This window comes from Heterodontus francisci, chromosome 1 (assembly GCF_036365525.1).
Source record: "Heterodontus francisci isolate sHetFra1 chromosome 1, sHetFra1.hap1, whole genome shotgun sequence".
NCBI classification, from domain to species: Eukaryota; Metazoa; Chordata; class Chondrichthyes; order Heterodontiformes; family Heterodontidae; genus Heterodontus; species Heterodontus francisci.
The window spans coordinates 224,458,215-224,482,931 of NC_090371.1; the positions used below are offsets into that span (position 1 = coordinate 224,458,215).

General features: G+C 46.0%; 2 protein-coding genes across 6 annotated transcripts in view; one reads left to right on the top strand and one right to left on the bottom strand.

Moving 5' to 3' along the window:
• The window catches only part of dctn6 (dynactin subunit 6), a 77,261-nt gene extending 74,601 nt beyond the window's left edge, over nt 1–2,660 (bottom strand). The window contains exon 1 of the mRNA XM_068041850.1: nt 2,574–2,660. Coding sequence (XP_067897951.1) covers nt 2,574–2,608 — 35 coding nt within the window. The 5' untranslated portion in view covers nt 2,609–2,660. The remainder of the gene's footprint in view (nt 1–2,573) is intronic.
• LOC137375157 (rap guanine nucleotide exchange factor 2-like) overlaps nt 2,661–24,717 on the top strand; it is a 100,022-nt gene continuing 77,965 nt past the window's right edge. For 2 of the 5 annotated variants that reach the window (XM_068041876.1, XM_068041884.1), the window contains exons 1-3: nt 2,661–2,746; nt 6,910–7,099; nt 7,872–7,934. In XM_068041876.1, coding sequence (XP_067897977.1) covers nt 2,684–2,746; nt 6,910–7,099; nt 7,872–7,933 — 315 coding nt within the window. In that variant the 5' untranslated portion in view covers nt 2,661–2,683 and the 3' untranslated portion in view covers nt 7,934. Of the gene's footprint in view, nt 2,747–6,134; nt 6,271–6,909; nt 7,100–7,871; nt 7,935–24,717 lie in introns of those variants that run through there. The other 3 variants (XM_068041865.1, XM_068041894.1, XR_010975938.1) reach the window with 2 other exon arrangements.

The following is a 24,717-nucleotide window of genomic DNA, read 5'->3' on the forward strand; positions in this document are numbered from 1 at the left end:
TGATAAAAAGCCTATTAAGTTAAATAGAAAACTAAATTGTGAAGATAAAAATGCATTTCCCCAAAATAAATAACAATATTGTGTCTTTTGTCCCAACACCGTTTCTAAATATATATAACATGGAGATTTCTTCAATGTCAGTGGCTAGCGCCCTTGCTTTGCTGCTGGCCACAAAATCCAGGCTATTACCTTAATGTTGTTTGTGAGAATTTTGTGTGTGCAAAGTAGCTGCTGCATTAGCAAACATAAAAATGACTATGCCTCAAAAGTAATTAACTGCCCATGAAACACTGTTATCCTGGGGACATGAAAGGAGCAATACAAATGCAAGCTCGTCATTTTCAAGGCAACGTGGCCATTCAACAGCCTTCTCTACATTCAGATTAGCAGTACTGGGGCATTCACTTATCTTAGCAGCATGCTCTCTCAAGTTGTCTATATTGATGACAAGACACATGCAAGAATTGCCAAAGGAAGTGTAGCTTTCAAGAGACTTCGAACATCAGTCTGCGAATGAAGAGGAGTAAATCTGCCTACCAAATTAAAGCACATGGAATAGGAAGTAATATACTGGCATGGATTAAGAATTGGTTAACAGGCAGAAAGCAGTCGGAATAAACAAGTCATTCTCGCATTGCCAGGCTGTGACTGGTGGGGTACCCCAGGAATCAGTACTTGGGCCCCAGCTGTTAACAATATATAGCGATGATTTGGATGTGGTGACCAAATGTAATATTTCCAAGTTCGCAGATGACACAAAACTAGGTGGGAATGTGTGCTGTGAGGAAGATGCAGCGGCTTCAAGGGATTTGGACAGACTTAGTGAGTGGGCAAGAACGTGACAGATGGAATATAATGTGGAAAAATGTGAGGTTACCCACTTTGGTAGGAGGAATGGTGCAGAGTATTTCTTAAATGGTAAGAGATTTGAAAATGTAGATGTACAAAGGGACGTGGGTGTCCTTGTCAATAAATCACTGAAAGACAACATGAAAGCAAGCAATTAAGTAGGCTAATGGTATATTAGCCTTTATCACAAGAGGATTTGAGTACAGGAGTAGTGAAGTCTTGCTTCAATTGTATAGAACCTTGGTTAGACTGCACCTGGAGTACTGTTGCAGTTTTGGGCCCCTTACCTCAGGAAGGATATTATTGCCATAGAAGGTTCACCAGACTTGTTCCCGGGATGGCAGAACTGTCCTATGAAGAGAGATTGTGAAACTGGGCCTGAATTCTCCAGAGTTTCGAAGAATGAGAAGTGATCTCACTGTAACCTAGAAAAAGCTTAAAGGGATAGACAGGGTAGATGCAGGTAAGATGTTTCCCCCGGTTGGGGAGTCTAGAACCAGGGGACATTATTTCAAAATAAGGGGGAAGCCATTTAGGACTGAGATGAGGAGAAATTTCTTCACTCAGAGGGTTGTGAATCTTTGGAATTCTCTACCCCAAAGGGCTGTGGAAGCTCAGTCATTAAGTATGTTTAAAGCAGAGATGGACAGATTTCTAAATACCAACGACATATGTGGATATGAGTATATTGTGGGAAAAAGGCATTGAAGGGATGATCAGCCATGATTGTATTGAATGGCGGGGCAGACGTGATGGGCTGAATGGCCTATTCCTGCTCCTATGTTCCAAACTGAAAGTCTATAGAGCAACAGTCCTGTCCACACGTCTCTACATCTGAGAGACTTGCACTGTGTACCAACATCGTGCCAAGAAACTCAACCATTTACACTTGAGCTGTCTTTGGAAGTTTCTGAAGATCAGATGGCAGGACAAAATACCAGACACTGAGGTTCTCACCCGAGCTGGCATGCCAAGCATCCACACCATATTGAGATAGTCACAACTGAATTGGGCTGTTCATGTAGCCAGAATGCCTGACACTCGCTTATCAGAGCTAATCTTCGATGGAGAGCTGGAGTCTGGGGTGCGCTCTCATGATGGACAAAGGAAGGGATACAAGGACACACTGAAGGCTTTGTTTCCGAGTTTTGATATCGACCCTGATTCCTGGGAGAAGCTCGCCCAGGATCGCTGCACCTGGCACAACCAAATAAAAAAGGGTGTGGCTTCCTCCAAAAGCAGGCGCATGTCAGAGGCAGAAAGAAAACACAAGGGAAGGAAATCCCGAGCCAGCAGCTCATCCAAATCTCAATCATCTGCAGTGTCCTGGCCTATTTGCAGCAGAACCTCCTAGGTGCAGATCGGCCTTAGCAGACACCTTCGCACCCACCGGAACCCTATCAACACCCCAGATGATGGGCATGGTCATCTTTGCCTAGAAGGACAAACAACATTGGGGCATTCCTACTCTGACAATTTCTTCCCTCTTCCCCACATAAGGCTGCCTCAAATCTGGCTGATCCTCTCCGTCTTGGTTCGACTATATCCCTCAGTCATATCCACCTCCTTCCCTGTGGTCCCGCGCCAGCCGTTTCCTTTAATTTCTAAAAAATAAAATTTAAACACAACGATGCTTCCCAATTCTGACCCTCCCTGAAAACAGTTTTTCGTTCAATCTGCATATTTCTGTACAAATTCAGACCTGCACCCTCTTTTCTTTTTACCTTTTCTGGATTAGTTTTCCCAACACAGTATCCATCTTGTCCCTTGTCAGTGTCAGTGCGACTGCGCACCAGCCGGCAGCGCGCAGGCTGCCGGGAAGGAGTTAGTACGCATGCGCAGTACTGTGATTGCGTTTAAATATTTTATTCTGTATTTTGTGGTCGAAGATTTTGGGGTCAGTGATTACAAGATAATTATTTATAAAGAAGGCATTCGGACCATTCTAGTTTACAATTCCAAAACGACCCTACTGCTTGAGGAGGGATGTAGTTGTATTGGAGGCAGTTCAGAGGAGGGTCACTGGATTGATTCCAGAGATGAGGGGTTTGTCTTATGAAGAGAGATTGAGCAGTTTAGGCCTTTACTCTCTTGAGTTTGGAATAGTGAGAGGAAATCTAATGAGGTATATAAGATGATTAAGGGGATTGACAAAGTAGGCGTAGAGAGGATGTTTCCTCTGGTGGCGCAATCTAGAACGAGAGGTCATAGTTTTACGATAAGGGGTAGCAGATTTAAAACAGATGAGGAGAAATTCTCACAAATGGTTGTGAGTCTGTGGAATTTACTACCCTAGAGTGCGGTGGATGCCGGGACATTGAGTAAATGTAAGGAGGAGATAAACAGATTTTTAATTAGTAAAGGGTTGAAGGGTTATGGAGAACGGGCAGGAAAGTAGAGTTGAGGCCGAGATGAGATCAGCCATGATCATATTGAATGGCGGAGCAGGCTCGAGGGGCTGAATTGCCTACTGCTGATCCTAGTTCTTCCACTGTAGGCTTCAATTATTTCCGAAACAATTTTGAAAGGCTGCATTTGCTGACAATGCAATCACTAGGTGGTGCAGTACTAGCACAAGTGCAAATGTAGTCTCTTCCACTGAAACTTCACTGCGAGGTTCAGGCAGCTGCCAGGATTAAAGATGACGCTGCTCAATTTATCACAGAGAACAACTTCAACCTGAAAATCCCCTGAAAGGCTGCCATCGCCACCTCCATCCCACCACCAACAGTCGCCCGTTTCCCCCCTGCCATTACTTCATTTGTATCATTTCTTGGATGTCTCCTGCTCAACTGTTCTGCTTTTTTTTGACAAAGAAGGAACTCTGGTATGATACTGCTCCTTGCTTTCCCCCCCACTACCCTCACTCTGGCCGCTCACTCCCCGCTTCCTCCCAGCCCTCCCTCAAGCTGGTAGCTCCAGGCCGCATCACTTCCCTCTTCTTGGCCACTTGCTCCCATGTTCGATCATTTGCCACAGCGCACCCGAAGAAGCAAGGCGGGCCGTGAGGGGTGACGTAGCAGCAAGTGACTGAGAGGAGGGAAGCAGCACGGCCTAGAGCTAGCGGCTGGAGAGTGGGGTGGTGGGTTGCGGAAGGGGGGAACAATCAGCCGGGGGAGAAAGCGTCTAGGCCTGAAGCGAGTGGCCGAGGGGGGAGTGTGACCAGTGGAGCGGTGGAGAGTAGATGAGTGGGGGGGAAGCGAGTACCTGATGAATCCATTTCTTTAGAGTTGAGAAGCAAAAGAGGTATGATGACGCTACTGGGGATATTCTATAGACCTCCAAATAGTGTGAGAGAGATGCTGGAGCAAATCTGCAGGAATATCACAGAGATGTGCAAAAACAAAAGTATGGTGATATTGGTTGACTTTAATTACCCAAATATTGATTGGAATAATGATAGAGTAAAGGGAAAGGAGGGGGAAGAATTTCTGAAATGTGTTCAGGAAAACTTCCTTGACCAGTATATTCACAGTCCAACTAGGGCATTGCTGGATTTGATGCTGGGGAATGAGGTGGGCCAAGTGAATGCAGTGTCTTTGGAAGAGCGCTTGGGTAAGAATGATTATTGTATCATAAGGTTTAGATTAGTACTGGAGAAGAAAAAAGTAGAACTTCTAAATTGGAAGAGGGCTAATTTCAATCAGATGGAGGATAAAATGGAACCAAATTTTGACAGGAAAACCTGTAATGGATGAATAGGTGATCGTTAAAGGAGGTTTCAGGTACAGACTAGATACATTCTAACAAGAGGGAAAGGCAAGGGAACCAAAGTCAGTGCTCATTGGTGATGAGGGAAATAGTGAATATGATGACACAATAAAAAAGAGAGTACATGTTGCATGTCAGGCGAATTCTTCAAGCAAGAACCAGGCCAAATGCTATTAAGTTGAGAGGGAAGGTGAAGAGGAAAATAACTGGCAAAGGAAGAATATGAGAATAAAATGGCAGTTAACATAAAAGGGAACACAAAAATTTTCCACCAGCATGTAAAGAGTAAGTGGCTAGTAAGAGGCAGGGTGCAGCCTATTAGGAACAAAATGGTGATATATGTTTAGAGGCACAGGGCAAGGCTACAATACTTACTGGTATTTTGTATCAGTCTTTAGAAGGAAGAGGGGAAGAGGATGCTGATAAAATATCAGTCGATGTGAAGACGGTAGAGGTAATGGATGGGGTGAGAATTGATTGGCAGGATGTACTGGAAATGCTTGCTATGTTTAGAGTGGTTAAGTTGCCTGGTCTGGATGCCTTGCAGTCCAGGTTGCCAAGGGAAGAGAGGTTGTAGATAGTAGAAGGGCTTGCCATAATCTTCCAACCTTCCCTAGATATGGGCTGGTGCCAGAGCATTGGCAAGTGGCATATGTGACACCCTTGCTCAAGACAGGGTGTAAGGACATTCCTAGTGACTACAGGCTGGTCTGTTTAATATTAGTGGTGGGTCATGTTTTAAAAATTCTAATCAAGGAAAAAAAATGACAGGCACTTGGAGAAGTTTGAGTTAATTAAGGAGAACCAGCATGGATTTATAAAAGGCAGATCATGTTTGAGTAATCTAATTGAAATTTTTGGATTAATGAAGGGATTGCAGTGGATGTTGTCTCTATGGGTTATCAGCAAGCTTTTGAAAAAGTACCACATAAAAGGCTGGTTAGCAAAATTGGGTCTTATGGGATAGCACTTCACTCACCTTCAGCTGCAATTCCCTTCTGCCAGCTTTCACCATGGAATGGGAGCAGCTTATGCAGCTCCACCTTCCACCTCTGCTGAGGGGCAAGAGCAGAGGCCACACCACCACCAACAGCAACAGGAGCAACGCCAGCAGCACCAGCTGCCTTCTGCTCAACCGCATACCTCTTCACAGGGCAGACGGGATAGACACCAAGATCCAGCTGGAAGGAGGAGAGACTCCAACACAGGGACGACAGGCAGAGAATCAGCTTTCCCAACATGTCTGAACACCGGTGCCTCAGCAGGCTCAGGTTGTTGTTGACATCTGCAGCCTCCTAGATCAAGACCTCCTTCCCAGTGGACCAGGTGGGACGAATGTCAATGGCCGACGAGGTGTCTGTCACTGGAGGGCTATTGAACCCTCACCCTCACAACCCCACACATCTCCCCACCATCCAGCAGGGCGTCTGCACTTATTGTTGTGATAGTTTATTTGTTAGTATGTTAAATATAATCATTTAAATATATGCTTATGCTAAGTTGTATGTTATCACAGGAAGTGATGCAATATCACATGATTCAGTTCCCTTGTACAGTTAGCAGGTGTAAGCTGAAGCAGTAACAAGTCTCCATTAAAGCTCTGAGTTTAACCTCGATATTTTCTCTTCAGCTCTGTTTGTATTCATCTAGAGAGAAATAATACAACAATTGTGTGCTGTCTTCTGCTGCAAGGAGAGAAAGCAGAGAGGTGTGAGTGTTTGGAATGGCTGAGGAGAGAAGGACACCATTTGTGAGGCCTGGTTATGGGAGGGCAATAGGGTGAGGGTGAGTGTTGGCTGTTCAGATGGGGGTTTGAGGTGCTTGCAGGAAGAGGAATGAGTGCAGCTGCAAGGTGTGTTGGCCTGAGGTGTGCTGTGTAAGAGAATGCTGGGCAACTCAGTATGTTGCACTGGTGCTGCAGTTCATTGTATCGCTCTCAATAGTATTTCAAAGAGTGAAACTGTGAATTAAATTTGTTTTTATTCTACCTCCTGTGGAAGAAAAGGTTTTTCCATCTTTTTTGCATTTATTCCTTCTGCACAACTTGTAAAGCTGCAGGCTTGTGTTTTAAATCTGTTCTTTGCAGCTGTGGGTCTTGTGACCTGCAGCATGGTGACATTGTTGCACGATATTTTGCAATTCTGAAACAAAAAAGCAAGGACCAAAAATAAAAATAAAATCAAACAATATCAAAGTGTTTAAAAATGAACCGAATTGCAGCATGTTTCATTCCCCCATTCCAAGAAATACATATCTTTCTTTCTAAGTGCCAGCAAGTTCAGTCGTTTAAAAATGTTAAGTTGGAATCTTGCATTTTCAATGTAATCTGTTTTTTTTTTCTTCATTTAGTATCTAGTACCCAAGAGCACAGGGGAAAAGAAAGCAGGGAAACCTTCAGATACATCTCCAGTTGCTACAAGATCAGGGACAGAGTCTCAGAAGCAGCAACAGCAGAAAGTAAATCAGGCCCTTCGGGTCCCAGCTGTATCACTGAATCCATCATGCAAGAAAGTGCACGTCATAGACCTCCTTCCATTTGGTAATTTTTAAAAAATAATTTGCTGCTCTGCTTTTGAACTAAGTCTTTGCTATTTCCAATCCACAAAGTGTGCATGAAAAATAATCCGTCTGAAAACTGATGCTCAGTTTTTGGATGATGTCGCCGAAGGGCATCATGTAGATGAGAAATAGGAGGGAGCCAAAGAGATATCCTTGGGGGACACCAGAGGTAACTGTACCAGAATGGGTAGAGAAACCATTGCAGGTGATACTCTGGCTAAGATTAGCTCGATAGGCATTATAAGACTCGTAACTACTTTTACCTCAGTCTAACATTACTTAGAGTTCAGACCAATGGTGGAAGAATCAACTCTGATCAAAGATTTGAGGGTAACTGTTGTTTTTTGTTGATAGCATTTAAGATGCTCGGTTGATCTTTGTACAAAGAATTCTCGGAGTCTGTGTAAGTCTAAATAATAACCTGTTGATTGTATTTACACAATTATTTACACTTCTTAATGTCTTGATAGCACTTCTCATGATGCTTCTTGCTTCTTCCAAGCTGATTATCGATGTGACTATTGCATCATCACCAATACAGTGGGAGGGGTTACTCTCACTGACTCAAACATTAACCCTTTCAGACCCTTATACTACATCTCCTCCCATGTTTTTGTCCAAATATATTTTTAGTATATATGCATTCATTGTTTTTGACTTTACATACTACCCCATCTTCCCCCAAGTCTCTGACATCACAGACTCAATCTGTCAGGAGGCTTCACAACTCTCCCTATTCATGTTCTTGTCAGATTCGGAAGATAAGTCGACTTTCTCGAAAGTGTTGGTCAACGAATCGGATGGCTTTGACTAAGGTTTGTAGTATCTTGTTGCCTCAGGTTTCATGATCACCATATAATTTATCCGAATATATAACTGTTATTTCTAAGGGGCGAAGAGGGGGCATGATAAAACACTGGCAGGCAAGATAAAGGGATATCCCAAGGCGTTTTATAAGTATATTAAGGGCAAGAGGCTAACCAGGGAAAGAGTAGGGCCCATTAAGGACTAAAGAGGCAATCTGTGTGTGGAGCCGGAGGACGTAGGTGAGGTTTTAAATGATTACTTTACTTTTCGTCTGTGTTCGCTATGGAGAAGGACGATATAGGTGTAGAGATCAGGGAGGGGGATTGTGATATACTTGATCAAATTAGCGTTGAAAGGGAGGAGGTATTAGCAGCTTTAGCGGGCTTAAAAGTGGATAAATCCCCAGGCCCAGATGAGATGTATACCAGGCTGTTATATGAGGCAAGGGATGAGATAGCAGGGGCTCTGACACAAATTTTCAAAACATCTCTGGCCAGAGGACTGGAGGACAACGAATGTAATACCATTATTCAAGAAGGGTAGCAGGGATAAACCAGGTAATTACAGGCCAGTAAGTCTAACATCAGTGGTAGGGAAACCATTGGAAAAAATTCTGAGGGACAGGATTAATCTCCACTTGAAGAGGCAGGGATTAATCAGGGATAGTTAGCATGGCTTTGTCAGGGGAGATCATGTCTAATACATTTGATTGAATTTTTCGAGGAGGTGAGTAGATGTGTAGATGAGGGTAAAGCAGTTGATGGACTTCAGTAAGACTTTTGATAAGGTCCTGCATGGGAGATTGGTCAAGAAGGTAAGAGCCCATGGGATCCAGGGCAATTTGGCAAATTGGATCCAAAATTGGCTTAGTGGCAGGAGGCAGAGGGTGATGGTCGAGGGTTGTTTTTGCGATTGGAAACCTGTGACCAGTGGTGTACCGCAGGGATCGGTGTTGGGACCCTTGCTGTTTGTCATGTACCTTCATGATTTTGGCGTGAATATAGGAGGTATGATCAGTAAGTTCACAGATGACAAAATTGGTGGTGTCGGAAATAGTGAGGAGGGAAGCCTGAGATTACAGGATGATATAGTTGGGCTGGTAAGATGGGCAGAGTAGTGGCAAATGGAATTTAATCCTGAGGTGTGAGGTGATGCATTTTGGGAGGACTAACAAGACAAGGGAATATACAATGGATGGTAGGACCCTAGGAAGTACAGAGGGTTCGAGGGACCTTGGTGTATTTGTCCAAAGATTGCTGAAGGCAGCAGCGCAGGTAGATATGGTGGTTCGGAAGGCATATGGAATACTTGCCTTTATTAGTCGAGGCATAGAATATAAGAGCAGGGAAGTTATAATGGAGCTGTATAAAATGCTGGTTAGGCCACAGCTGGAGTAATGTGTACAGTTCTGGTCACCACACTATTGGAAGGATGTGATTGCAATGGAGAGGGTTCAGAGGAGATTCACCAGGATGTTGCCTGGGCTGGAGCATTTCAGCTATGAAGAGAGACTGGATAGGCTAGGGTTGTTTTCCTTAGAGCAGAGAAGGCTGAGGGGGGACCTGATTGAGGAATACAAAATTATGAGGGGCATAGATCGGGGAGATAGGAAGACACTTTTCCCTTAGCGGAGGTCTCAATAACCAGAGGGCATAGATTTAACTTAAGGGGCAGGATGTTTAGAGGGGATTTGAGGAAAGAAATTTTCACCCATAGGGTGGTTGGAACCTGGAACACACTGCCTGAAGTGGTGGTAGAGGCAGGAACCCTCACAACATTTAAGTAGTATTTAGATGAGCACCTGAAACACCATAGTGTAATAGGCTACGGGCCAAGTGCTGGAAAATGGGATTAGAATAGATAGGCTTGATGGACGGTGTGGACACGGTGGGTCGAAGGGCCTGTTTCTGTGCTGCATAACTCTATGAATAGGGATAAAGTTTCTTCTATTTCGTCTTATAGTACCTTCTGAAGTAGTTCCTAAATATAATCTCTGATGATTTTCATCTTTCTGGATGGCTGCACCTTCTCTTCCAAGGTCTCGTTATTCATACTTTTTCTTCAACTCTGGTATGAAATATCTTATTGTAATTGCGAGCTTGTTGTTTCCTGTAAGACTCCTCTTTGTCTTGAACTCTTTGATCTTCCTGGACTTCTGGTCCTGAAAGTAATTTCTTGGGTAGAATAGGAAGTTGAGTTTTCAGCTTCCTCCCCACGAACTGCTCTGAAGGTGATAGTCCACATAACAATGGAGTAGATTGATAATTCAAGAGTGCAGTTGGAAAATCTTCATTTTTCTTCCACAATGACTTAATAGTTCTGACTCCTCTTTCAGCTTCTCCGTTTGATTGAAGATATCTTGGGGAACTTGTGAGATGTTCAAATCCCCACTTTCTCACAAATTGTGTGAAGTATTTGTTTGCAAACTATGGTCCGTTGTCTAACACAACCTCATCAGGAATACCATGCATTGCAAAGATCTCCTGTAAAACTCGAGTGGCAGAGTCTAGATGTTGAGTACAACCTTTTCACTTCCATCCATCTCAAAATAACTGATCACTAACATATAGGATTTTCCATTCTACGCAAATAAATCCAGACCTAGAAGTTCCCTTGATCTGGTTGGAAATGGTGTCGATACGAGAGGTACTTTCTGGACTGGTCTGTGTACTGCGCATACCAGGCAATTCGCGATCATGTGTTCAATGTCCCTGGATATTCCTGGCCACCAAACAGATGACTGAACCCATGCTCTGCATTCCATGATACCCATGTGGCCCTGATGTATTCTTTTCAAGATTTCTGCCCTAAGTGAGATTGGAATGACCAGTCTGTCGTTATGCACCAGTAAATCATCCATAATAGTGAAGTGGTTTCTGAATTTGAAGAAAATTTTCATTATCCTATCTCTGGGATGTTGTTGTGACCAACCCTATGTGTAATATTGGTGTATACAAATGCATTCCTCATTGTACTTTAGAGTGTGACAAATTTCTTGGAGCTATTATTAACTTGTTGGCCATTGTGACGCTGTGTACTATGAATACAAATCTATCTCGTCCACCAAGTTAACATCCTGTTGTGTAGGATGGTCAACAGTTGCTCATGATAATACATCAGCGGAAGTTTGTATCTTTCCTTGTACATATACCATCTTGTACGTATATCTCATCAACCTCAACCGGAATCTATGAATACTTGGAGGCACGCTCACGATTTCCTTCTCATCCACTAAGGAAACTAAGCGTTTGTGATCTGTCTCAATGATAACTTTCAAGCCAATAATCGAATCTGTGACCTTCCTGCAAGCCCACGTGACTGCAAGTGCTTCTTTCTCTATGGCAGCATATCTTGTCTCAGTCTCAGACAACGTTCTAGATTCATAATAGATCGATCTGCGACCTCCATCTGGCTGTCCTTGAGAAAGGACTGCCCCTAACCCTGTAGATGAGGTGGTTGGTAGTGAAAGATTATAGTCCGCTAAGACATTTGGCAATATGAGCATTTCTTTGATCCTTCAGAATGCCTGCACTTGATGTGCATTCCAACATCACACTTGATCATTCTTCAAGAGTTGGTTTAATGGATCAGTAACATGTACTAAATTGGGTAAAAATTTTTCCAACTGATTCACCATTCCAAAGAATCGTTGGAGATGTTGGACAGAGGCAGGAATTGTGAATTGCCTAATGGCTCTCGTCTTTTGTGAGTCTGCCATTATGCCTTTGCTACTTACAATGTATCCTAAGAAATGAATAGATGTTTTTGAGAATTCACACTTTTCATTCCGTGTCAGCCCTTCTTCTTGAAGATGATGTAGAACTGCTCTTACCCTCTGGTCATCTTCTTCGGATGTCGTTCATATGGCATATTACTCCTTTAAAGCCTTGTCGAATGTTTGACATAGTTCTGTGGAAAATTTCAGGTGCGGATGTTATACCGAATGGTAAACGATTAAAACAGAATCTTCCAAATGAAGTAATAAATGGTGTCAGTAATTTTGGCTTCTCATCCAAAGGACCCTGCCAATAGCCACTATTCGTGCCAGGTTTAGCAAACATAATGCTTTTGGATAACTTTGCCAAGCTTCCGTCTACCGAAGGCATCGGATGAGTTTCCCTTGCCACAGCTTTGTTCAGTGGCGTTAAGTCCACACAGATACGGTTATGTGTTTGGTTTGTCTGCTTCCATTCTTAGTTAGACTAGCTCAGAGAGATTATTGAGTCTTCTGTACTTTGAACATGAACCTTTTATTGAATTCTAAATATGTACAGCTTCACATCAGTCTGTGTGACTCCTCTGCAGCCACACTTCATCTCCCTCCAGTCTCTCTCACATGTAATCTCTCACATCATTATGGTGGGAGGTATTCTTTACACTTTCTCACTTTCAGATCCTTGTACTACTTCACCCCCCAAGTCTTTATCCATGTATATATATCTACACACTACCCCATCTCCACCGAAGTCTCTGAGATCACAGATTAAATTTGTCAAGAGGCTTCACAACTCTAAAATAAAAGCAAAATACTGCGGATGCTGGAAATCTGCAACAAAAACAAGAAATGCTGGATTCACTCAGCAGGTCTGGCAGCATCTGTGGAAAGAGAAGCAGAGTTAACGTTTCGGGTCAGTGACCCTTCTTCGGACCCTTGGCTTCACAACTCTCCCTGATTGTGGTGTTGTCCAAAACGGAAGATTGATTGTCTCTCTCTGAACTCTTGTTTCTTGACTTGGACGGCCTTCCTTGAGGTTTGGAGTATCTGGTGCTTTGTGAATTTTAGGTTCAACATCTGGGTCGTCCAAATATATGACTGATTAACATCTGTGATGAATAGGAATAAAATTCCTCCTGTTTCTTATAATACCTGCTGAAATATGATCGCTGTTGATTCTCATCTCTCTGGATGATTATTCCTTCTCTGCTTTTGTCTCGTATCCATACATTTTGTCCTTCTATCAACTTAGATAGGTTACTGTTACAGTATTTCCTATTATAATGTTATGACCAGGTGAGAAAGAGTTCCAGGGTTCTCTTTCAGCCTTCACCTAGTCTTACTGTAACAGGGTTTAATTTTAAACACACCTTGTTTGTAGTTCCCCCTTGGTGAATCCTTGATCACCACTTTCCAATTATAAGGCAAAGAGACCAGCACAAACAGGTTTTCTTAGGTTTAAAGAAGAAAAGTTGAAATTTATTAAACTTAAGCTCTAATTTGGTTAACACCTACAGATACACGACACGCCCACGCTAGCATGCATATGCGATACACACATGCAAATAGAGACAGAAAAGAGCAAAAGATAAATAGAGTGGAAAGGTTTGAAGCAATATCTGAAGAGTTGTTGTTACGGTTCTTTGAGCTCACTGTTGAGTCCTTGATTGTAGGTAGATCTTGCTTTTCTTTGAGGCCCAGTATTCTTCTTAAACCTTGTCCGCTATCGGAGACTTTTCTCTCTTGGGGTTCCTGTGTCTTCAGTGAATTCAGAGGCTTGTGAGAAAGAGATGAGAGCAGACAGGAGAGAGATCTCAGTCCAGGAGAAAACAGACTTTCTGCTGAAACTATACAAATTCAAAAACTCAGGTTGCCCAGCAGGTTAGTCAGGTGACTAGCTAGTTTGACCATGTCCGTTTGTGTATTCGGCCATCTTGGCTGTCAACCTGGAATGTGAGCTTCCCCCACCTTCAATTTCTGGTGATCAAAAGTCCATTGTGGGTTGAATGTCGGGAAATGGCTGGTTTGTCCTTCCAAACAGCCTATTAATATGCAAATGTATTTTCCAGCCATGGCTGATCTGTTTAACAAGTCCTTTCTTAACTCCAGTAACAGTTTAAAATCAATGTTCATGACAACGTGCCTCGTTCTTGGCAGGTTGGGGCCTAGCTTGACACTTTCACACCCAGCAGAATGAAATGCGATTTGAGAAAAGCACACTTCATGAAAAGGGTCGAGACAAAAATATAAGATACAGAAAAACACATGCATTTCTCTCATTCTTTCCCATTCCTTCATCAGTCCTAAAACGTATTACAGCCTGTCTTCTCTTGGTGCCAGTGCTGTTTTAATTGCCCCCTTTTGGCATCCCAATAAACATGTGGTTCGTTTCTTTTTGGGAAGATTCTCTTCTGTTTGCCCATTTCTATGACTGCCTAGGGTCTTTGTTCCTGCTGAGGTAATTTTTTTTCAACACAAAAAAGTCAGTAGTGGGCGGGTCTATCCTGAACACTTTTTCAGTGCTTTGCTGAGTCATGCAAAGGCTTTAGACTTCAGGGGATGGGTGGTTCGCTTTTTTTCTGACTGTGGGAGAGGAACTTTTGCTAATTTCCCCTTTGTCCCAGGGGACATCCTTGCCTGCAGGTATTTGTGCAGACGTTACTGCACGCCCCTGTGGCACTTTGACTAGGTGAGGCATCACCCTCATGGTTTCTCTGCTCCCTAGAGGTCTTCTTTTGTCTCTGCAGGTTCGTGTAAATGCTGTTAGCAACTCTAGTGGCGTGCTTCTAGTGTCTGCATTTACGTAGGAGGATGTGAGGTCTAACCTTTCATGTTTATCGGGGTTGGCTGACCGGACAGTAGGAGTTTTCATCCAGGATTTCTCCCTGACTTCCATTAACCTGCCCTCTTGGGCACCTTTTCTCCTTCTCTGTCTAAACTTTTTGCCAGCCTTGTGCCTGCCTGTCCCTTTTTTGTTCTCGGCGGGGGTCCCTTACAGTTCATCAGCCCTCTGCTGGAGGGTCTTCCTAACACTGGTACAGGAGTTAGGGGTGCAGGTTTCACTGTAGGCTGGGGTTTCCCCTCAACCTGGCACATGTGGCAACTCCTGCAGTACTCCACCACATCTTTGTGGAGTTTCGGCCAGTCAAACTGCTGTCTTTTGCGGGCTTTGGTCTTTCGTACACCGGCGTGTACAGCCACTGTAGTCTTCTGGGCTTTTCTTGATATTTCTCTACGATACTTCTGTGGCACCACTAACTGGTGAACTACTGCCCACACCTTGCTCTCAGGTCTGTGAGCAGAACTCCATTTCCTCATCAGTACCTTATTCTTTAAATATTAACAATCAAGGAATCCCTCTGCTTCACTTTCAGACTGGGCAGCCTGTGCTAACTCTTGCAATACTGGGTCGGCTTGCTGAGCCTCAGTTAGGGACAATCCATTTAATTTATTTCCTGGGTTGCCTAACTTTCCAAAGAAAGTCTCGAACAGGCAGATCTCCTGGTCATCTGCCTGTAGTGCCAATGCAGTCTCCTCTGGGGGAGCTGGTTTGATCATGGCCTGATCCACTACACATTCAGGGTAACTGCAGGCGTCCATCTCCCGCCACTGCCCTGTCACTCTGACCTCCTGCGGTCTTTCTTTCACTATTGGGGGGGGCTATCACCTTCACCCCCGCCAGATCATTACCTAGGAGCAGGTCAACAGCATCCACAGGCAAACTAGGGACAATCCCTACGATCACCTGTCCCGAAACAAGGTCGCACTCCAGTTGCACCCGGTTTACAGGTACGGGCATACACTGCCCTCCAATACCATTCACCACCATTCTGATGTTCACTGCACTCTGTGGGGGAAAGGTCAGGCCTTTTCCCAGTAAAAGGGATCTAGTGGCCCCTGTGTCCCTGCGAATTACTATGGGCTTGCTTGCCCCACTCGATGGGTATGGGGTTACTTTCCCTTCAGACACAAAACCCTGATAACCTTCAGGAATCCTATTACATTTTTCTGTACTTGCAGCTGTAAGCTTTCTGGGTCTCACTCTTGCAGTAGTTAAAGCCACAGCTTGTTCTGTTGTGCTTTCCATCAGGTTCTCTTCTTCACTGAGCAGGTGTGCCCTGATTAACCATACCAGTTTTCCCTTTAGTTTACAGTAGTCAGCTCTTAAATGCCCTGCTTTATTACAATGGAAGCAGACAGGTCTCCGTGTCTCACTCTTGCTCACAGCACCTTCCTTTTTGGCTAGAGGAGGGCCCCCTGTGTCTCCTGCTTTCCTTTCTCTCCCAGGACTGCTTAGGCTCCTGTCACCTTCCCACCCTTTGTCCTTTTCGGATTTGTGGGGGTGACTAGGAAAGGTTCTCCCCTGGGAAACCGACTTATAAATTAAAGCAAACTCATCGGCCAGAAAAGCCGCTTGCTGGGCTCCCTGGACCCACTGCTCCTCTACATGGGTCTTTATGGAGAGTGGGAGTAAGTGTTTAAATTCTTCTAACAGAATAACTCCTCTGAGATTCTCATAACTGAGCTGTACTTAAAGAGCCCTCAGCCACTGGTCAAAAGCCAGCTGCTTACTTCTTTCCAACTCCAGATAAGTTTGATTAGCTTGCTTTTTGAGGGTTCTAAACATTTGACGATACGCTTCGGGTACTAATTCATATGTCCCAAGGATAGCATTCTTGGTCAATTCATAATTTGATTAATTCTCATCTGGCAACGGGGAATAAACCTCATGGGCTTTTCCAGTTAACTTGCTTTGTAGTACAAGAGGCCAGGTCTTTGTTGGCCATTTTAACTGCCTTGCCAATTTCTCAAAGGACACATAAAATGCTTCCACATCCTCATGACATTTTGGAATTAGTTGAGCTAGTTTTAACAATTTTGTACCCAACCCTGAATTATGCTCCTCCATATTGGCCATTCTTTCACTGGGGTTACTCTGTTGCCCCCTAGTTAACTCAAGCCACTTCAACACTCTCTCTTTGCATTCCTTCCAAAATATTCTTTCTCTCTCTCTTCTCAAATTGAAGTTTCCTCTGTTGATATTGTATCTTTCTTAACAATACCCTGTCAGAGTCTGCTTTTAACCCTGTTTCTGCTTCTTCAGATTCAAGGGAAAAATGGTTGGCCACTAGCCTTAGGAGGTGACTTCCTAGCCTTGCCTTGTACAGTGATCCACACTACTCAGTCATTTTCCTCAACTCCTCCAAAGACAGTATTTTTAACTTATCCCAAGTTACTTCACCCTGGCTTGGAGAGCTACTTGCTTCAGTTGCAGACATGTTAGTATTCAATCACACACAACCACAAGAAAACCTGTATTGAAATCTTGCTTTTTCTTTGTTTGGGAACAATTTGGCTTCCCACTTCCAATTTCTCTTGTTTGTCTGTGGGTCATTTCCGGACGCTAGCACCAAAATTTCTGTTATGACCAGGTGAGAAAGAGGTCTAGGGTTCCCTTTCAGATTTCACCTGGTCTTGCTGTAACAGGGTTTTATTTTAAACACACCGTGTTATTAGCTCCCCCTTGGCGAATCCTTGTTCACCGCTTTCCAATTATAAGGCAAAGAAGCCAGCACAAACAGGCTTTCTTAGGTTTAAAGAAGGAAAGGTGAAATTTATGAAACTTAAAAAATCTAATTCGGTTAACGCCTATGGATACACGACATGCCTACGCTTGCACGTGCACATGAGATACACATGTGAAAATAGAAACAGAAAAGAGCAGAAGAAAAATAAAGTGGAAAGGTTTGAGGCAATATCTGAAGAGTTATTACGGTTCTTCGAGCTCACCGTAGAGTCCTTGATTGTAGGTAGATCTTGCTTTTCATTGTGGCCCAGTAATCTTCTTAAACCTTGTTCACTGTAGGAGACTTTTCTCTCTTGGGGTTCATGCGTCCTCAATGGATTCAGAGGCTTGTGAGAAAGAGATGGGAGCCGACAGGAGAGAGATCTTCTCAGTCCAGGAGCAAGCAGGCTTTCTGCCCAAACTGTTAGTATAAATTCAAAAAACTCAGGTTGCCCAGCAGGTTAATCATGTGACTAGCTGGTTTGACCCATGTCTGTTTGTGTATTCGGCCATCTTGGCAGTCATACTGGAATGCGATCGCCCCCACTTTCAATGTCTGGTGATCAAAAGTCCATTGTGGGTTGAATGTCAGGGAATGGCTGGTTTGTCCTTCCAAAGACTGTCTGTTAATGTGCAAATGTCTTTTCCAGCCACGGCTGAAATGTTTAACAAGTCTTTTCTTAACTCCAGTAACAGCTTAAAATCGATGTTGATGAGAATATTAATGTGCCTCATTCTTGGCAGGTGGGGGCCTAGCATGACAATAATGATAGGTTTGTTACTTTCGGTATCACTTTTCTCTGTCTGAACCTCTCTGATAACCTGGACATCTGCCCCTGGAAGTAATTTTTTTGGGGAGGATTGGAAGTTGTGCTCTAAGCTTCCTTCCCATCAACAGTTCTGATGGTGCTAATCCGCAAAGCAAAGGAGTAGTTCTATAGTTTAGGAATGCCGTTTGAAAACCTTGATTTTTCTTTAACAGTGCTTTGATAGTCCTGACTCCTCTCTCAGCTTCTCCGTTAGTTTGTGGATATCTAGGACAGCTTGTAAGATGTACAAATACACAGTTTTTGCAAAAGTGCGTGAAGTCATTTGTAAATTGTGGTCCTTTATCTGACACTATCTGGTCAGGTACATCACGTAATGCAAAGATTTTTTGTAACACTCGAATGACTGTCTCTGTTGTCATTGTGTACAAACATTTGACCTCGATCCACCTTGAAAAGTAGTCGATGCCAATTGGGTAGGATTTTCCATTAAACATGAATAGATCCATCGCCAGACGTTCCCATGGTCTGGTTGGGAACTGAGTCGAGTTGAGGGGTTCCCTCTGTTTCTGTCTGTGCACTGCGCATACCTGGTAATTTGAAATCACTTCTATATGTTTTGATATTCCCGGTCTTCACACGTCCTGCTTTCCATTTCGTTTTACCCAAGTGACCCTGGTGTATTTTCTCCAAGATGTCACCCCAGAGTGACTCTGGAATGACCAGTCTCTCGTCAAATACCAGCAAATCATCCACAAGAGTAAAATGTCTTCTGTTTTCAAAGAAGATTTTCATCCCATTATCACTGGGAAGCTGCTACAGCCAATCTTGTGTGCAATACTGGTGGATATAGATGCATTCTTCATCTTACATCTGAGCATGATGAATTTCTTGGACCTTTCTTGAACTTACTGACCATTGTGATGATGTGAACAGAGAAAATGACTCAATTTTTTAATAAAGTTAAAACCTGTTGTGTAGAATACACACACTCACACATCGCGCACACACTCACACATCGCGCACACACTCACACATCGCGCACACACTCACACATCGCGCACACACTCGCACATCGCGCGCGCACACACTCGCACATCGCGCGCGCACACACTCGCACATCGCGCGCGCACACACTCGCACATCGCGCGCGCACACACTCGCACATCGCGCGCGCACACACTCGCACATCGCGCGCGCACACACTCGCACATCGCGCGCGCACACACTCGCACATCGCGCACGCACACACTCGCACATCGCGCACACACACACTCGCACATCGCGCACACACACACTCACACATCGCGCACACACACACTCGCACACACACACACACTCGCACACACACACACACACACACACATCGCGCACACACACACTCACACATCGCGCACACACACACACACACACACATCGCGCACACACACGCACACGCACACACCGCGCACGCGCACAAACCGCGCACGCGCACACACCGCGCACGCGCACACACCGCGCACACTCACACACCGCGCACACACACACACATTTTACACCCTTGCACATCATACACACACATCGCACACACACACACATCGCACACACACTCACACATCGCACACACATCTTACACCCTTGCACATTACACACACTCTCTCACTCACACATCACACACACTCATCACATACTCACACATCACAGGCACTCTCACACCTCACAGGCACTCTCACACCTCACACGCACTCGCACACATCTCACACTGTCGCATCTCGCACTGTCGCATCTCGCACTGTCGCATCTCGCACTGTCGCATCTCGCACTGTCGCATCACGCACTGTCGCATCACGCACTGTCGCATCACGCACTGTCGCATCACGCACTGTCGCATCACGCACTGTCGCATCTCGCACTGTCGCATCTCGCACTGTCGCATCACGCACTGTCGCATCACGCACTGTCGCATCACGCACTGTCGCATCACGCACTGTCGCATCTCGCACTGTCGCATCTCGCACTGTCGCATCTCGCACTGTCGCATCTCGCACTGTCGCATCTCGCACTGTCGCATCTCGCACACACATCGCACACAGATTCTCACATCTCACACACTGTCACACATCACACACACTGTCACACATCACACACACTCTCACACCACGCACACTCTCACACCACGCACACTCTCACACCACGCACACTCTCACACCACGCACACTCTCACACCACGCACACACTCACACCACGCACACTCTGACACCACGCACACTCTGACACCACGCACACTCTGACACCACGCACACTCTGACACCACGCACACTCTGACATCACACGCACTGTCACGTCACACGCACTGGCACGTCACACGCACTCGCACGTCACGCACTCGCACGTCACGCACTCTTGTACATTACACACACACTCACACATCACACTCTATGATCACACACACTCACACATCTCACACACACTGTCGCCCGCACTGTCACACATCGCCCGCACTGTCACACATCGCCCGCACTGTCACACATCGCCCGCACTGTCACACATCGCCCGCACTGTCACACATCGCCCGCACTGTCACACATCGCCCGCACTGTCACACATCGCCCGCACTGTCACACATCGCCCGCACTGTCACACATCGCCCGCACTGTCACACACCGTAACACATCACAAATGCTCACACATCGCGCACTGTCGCCCATCACGCGCACTGTCGCCTATCACGCGCACTGTCGCCCATCACGCGCACTCACTCCTCACACACACTGTCGCACATCATACACACACATCACACACACTGTCACACATCATACACACACATCACACACACTGTCACACATCACACACACTGTCACACATCACACACACACATCACACACACTGTCACACATCACACACACTGTCACACATCACACACACATCACACACACTGTCACACATCACACACACACATCACACACACATCACACACACTGTCACACATCATACACACACATCACACACACTGTCACACATCATACACACACGTCACACATCATACACACACATCACACACACACGTCACACATCATACACACACATCACACACACACGTCACACATCATACACACACATCACACACACACGTCACACATCATACACACACATCACACACACACGTCACACATCATACACACACATCACACACACACGTCACACATCATACACACACATCACACACACTGTCACACATCATACACACACATCACACACACTGTCACACATCATACACACACATCACACACACTGTCACACATCATACACACACATCACACACACTGTCACACATCATACACACACATCACACACACTCTCCCACATCACCCACACTCTCCCACATCACACTCTCCCACATCACCCACACTCTCCCACATCACACTCTCCCACATCACCCACACTCTCCCACATCACCCACACCGCTCGCACGCACACCGCTCGCACGCACACCGCTCGCACGCACACCGCTCGCACGCACACCGCTCGCACGCCACACCGCTCGCACGCCACACCGCTCGCACGCCACACCGCTCGCACGCCACACCGCTCGCACGCCACACCGCTCGCACGCCACACCGCTCGCACGCCACACCTCTCGCACGCCACACCGCTCGCACGCCACACCTCTCGCACGCCACACCTCTCGCACGCCACACCGCTCGCACGCCACACCGCTCGCACGCCACACCGCTCGCACGCCACACCGCTCGCACGCCACACCGCTCGCACGCCACACCGCTCGCACGCCACACCGCTCGCACACCACACCGCTCGCACACCACACACTGTCACTCATCTCACCCAGTGTCGAAGATCACAAACACTGTTACCCAGAGTAGCTGGGCGCTGGGCAATGAAGAATTATATGATGGAGACGTTGTCCTGTCAATGTAGCTGTGAGTCTTTAGTAGACCGTCTTTGATAGGCCATCATGTTTACAGGAAGCGGCTGTGACTAAGATTAACCCTCGTTTCCCTGCGCGTCTCTCAATGGCTCTTGCCTCTGGTGAAAGGGGCTCATCACATTGTTCTGCCTGCTATGCCCCCTCCACCACATCCTCCTACTCAGATGAAGAGAGATGTTCATCTGATCCTCCTGATACAAGGTCTCCTCCCTCTGCAGTGCTTGGTTGTTGAGAGCACAACAGACGATGATGATACAAGTACCCCTCGCTGGAACATACAGCAACGCTCCACCGGATTGGTTCAGGCAACGGAATGTCATTGTTAAGAAACCAATGTCAAAGAGAGATACAGCACTGAAACAGGCCCTTCAGCCCACCGAGTCTACGCTGACCATCAACCACCCATTTATACTAATCCTATATTAATCCCACGGTAGTGGGATCAGCGACCACGCTCTGGCAGTGTTTCAAGAGTTCACCTACCTAGGCTCAACTATCACCAGTAACCTGTCTCTCGATGCAGAAATTAACAAGCACATGGGAAAGGCTTCCACTGCTATGTCCAGACTGGCCAAGAGAGTGTGGGAAAATGGCGCACTGACACGGAACACAAAAGTCCGAGTGTATCAAGCCTGTGTCCTCAGTACCTTGCTCTACAGCAGCGAGGCCTGGACAACGTTTGTCAGCCAAGAGCAACGTCTCAATTCTCTCCCATCTTCACTGCCTCCGGAGAATACTTGGCATCAGGTGGCAGGACCGTATCTCCAACACAGAAGTCCTCGAGGCGACCAACATCCCCAGCTTATACACCCTACTGAGCTAGTGGCGCTTGAGATGGCTTGGCAATGTGAGCCGCATGGAAGATGGTAGGATCCCCAAGGACACTTTGTACAGCGAGCTCGTCACTGGTATCAGACCCACCGGCTGTCCATGTCTCTGCTTTAAAGACATCTGCAAACGCGACATGAAATCCTGTGACATTGATCACAAGTCGTGGGAGTCAGTTACCAGTGATCGCCAGAGTTGGCGGACAGCCATAAAGGCGGGGCTAAAGTGTGGCGAGTCGAAGAGACTTAGCAGTTGGCAGGAAAAAAGACAGAAGCGCAAGGAGAGAGCCAACTGTGTAACAGACCCGAACAACAATTTTATCTGCAGCACCTGTGGAAGAGTCTGTCACTCAAGAATTGGCCTTTATAGCCACTCCAGGTGCTGATTCACAAACCACTGACCACCTCCAGGCGCTTACCCATTGTCTCTTGAGACAAGGAGGCCAAAGATGATACTAATCCCATTTTCCCTCTCACATCCTCACCTTCTCTCAATTCTTCTACCATGTACCTACACTCGGGGCAATTTTTACAGTGGCCAATTTACCTATCATCCTGCAAGTCTTTGGCTGTGGGAGGAAACCGGAGCACCCGGAGGAAACCCACGTGGTCACAGAGAGAACTTGCAAACTCCACACAGGCAGTACCCAGAACTGAAACCAGGTCGCTGGAGCAGTGAGGCTGCGGTGCTAACCGCTCAACCATTTCTTGGTTTGATCTGTCAGAGGCTTTGGAACATTCCTCAGTTGCAGAGCGTGTGTTCCTCACCGGCGCCAGCAGCTATGTCTTGAGTGAGTAACCCTTGTCCACAAGGATCCATCCCTGAAAGCGTGTGGGAGGCTGGAACAGCTGTGGCACCTGGGATTGTCAAAGTGCAGAGCGCATCATGACTGCTACTGGTGAACCGTGCACACACCTGCAGGATGCGCCTTCGATAGTTGCAGACCAGTTGAACATTGAGTTGATTCCCTTCCTGTTGATGAAGGCCGCAGGCTGGTCCATGGAAGCCTTGATGGCCAGATGGGTGCAATCGATTACACTTTGCACATGGGCGAATCCTGCAATGGCATGAAAGTCAATGGACCTCTCTTCCTAACTGTCAGGGTCGGTCCAGTAGAGCACAAAGTTTCTGGCCCTTTTAAACAAGGAATTGGTCACCTTGCCAATGCAATGATGAGCTGCTGCCTGGGAGACCCCACACATGTCCCTGGTGGATCTCTGGAGAAAGCTGGATGTGTAAAAATGGTTAACTTCAGGGTCACAGCCATTGAACGACCACCCAGTTCCATGGGTCGCAGCTCATCCTGCAACATGGCGCACAGGTCAGTGATGGTCTCCCTTGACAGCCGCAGTCTTCGTTGACACTGTTGCTGCGACATCTGCAGTTGGTTGAGGCGAGTCTGGGACATTCTTGGCTGCAGTTTAGCCTGTTTTGGCGGTGCTGCCTGCTGCCAGTCTACATGCACCCTTCAGCAGCTTGCCCAGCCAGAGACTGGCCCTCTTGCTAATTTAAGGGTGTCACATTTTCCACTTTCCATTCCTCTGGCACCTCACCTGTTTCTAGGGAAGGTTGGAAGATTATGGCAAACCCTTCCACTATCTCCACTCTGCCTTCCCTTAGCATCCTGGAATGCAAGCCATCCGCACCAGGCAACTTATCCATTCTCTGCTTAGCCAGCCTTTCCAGTACATCTGGCCAATCAAAGTTCACCCCATCCATTAGCTCTACCTTCTCCACTTCTACTGATATTTTGTCAACATCCTCTTCCTTCGTAAACGCCAATACAAACTATTAAGATTATGTATTCTAGCTGAAAGGCCTGCTCGGGTCTGCAAATGAAACCCAACCCAAGCCCAACAGAACCACATCCGACCCAAGCCCGACCTGGCCTGAATCCTTTGACTTTTTCCCACACCCGGCCCGACCCAACACGATCACCGGAATATAACCAACCTTATTGAAGAGGTGCGCTCTACCTTGGATGGAATCG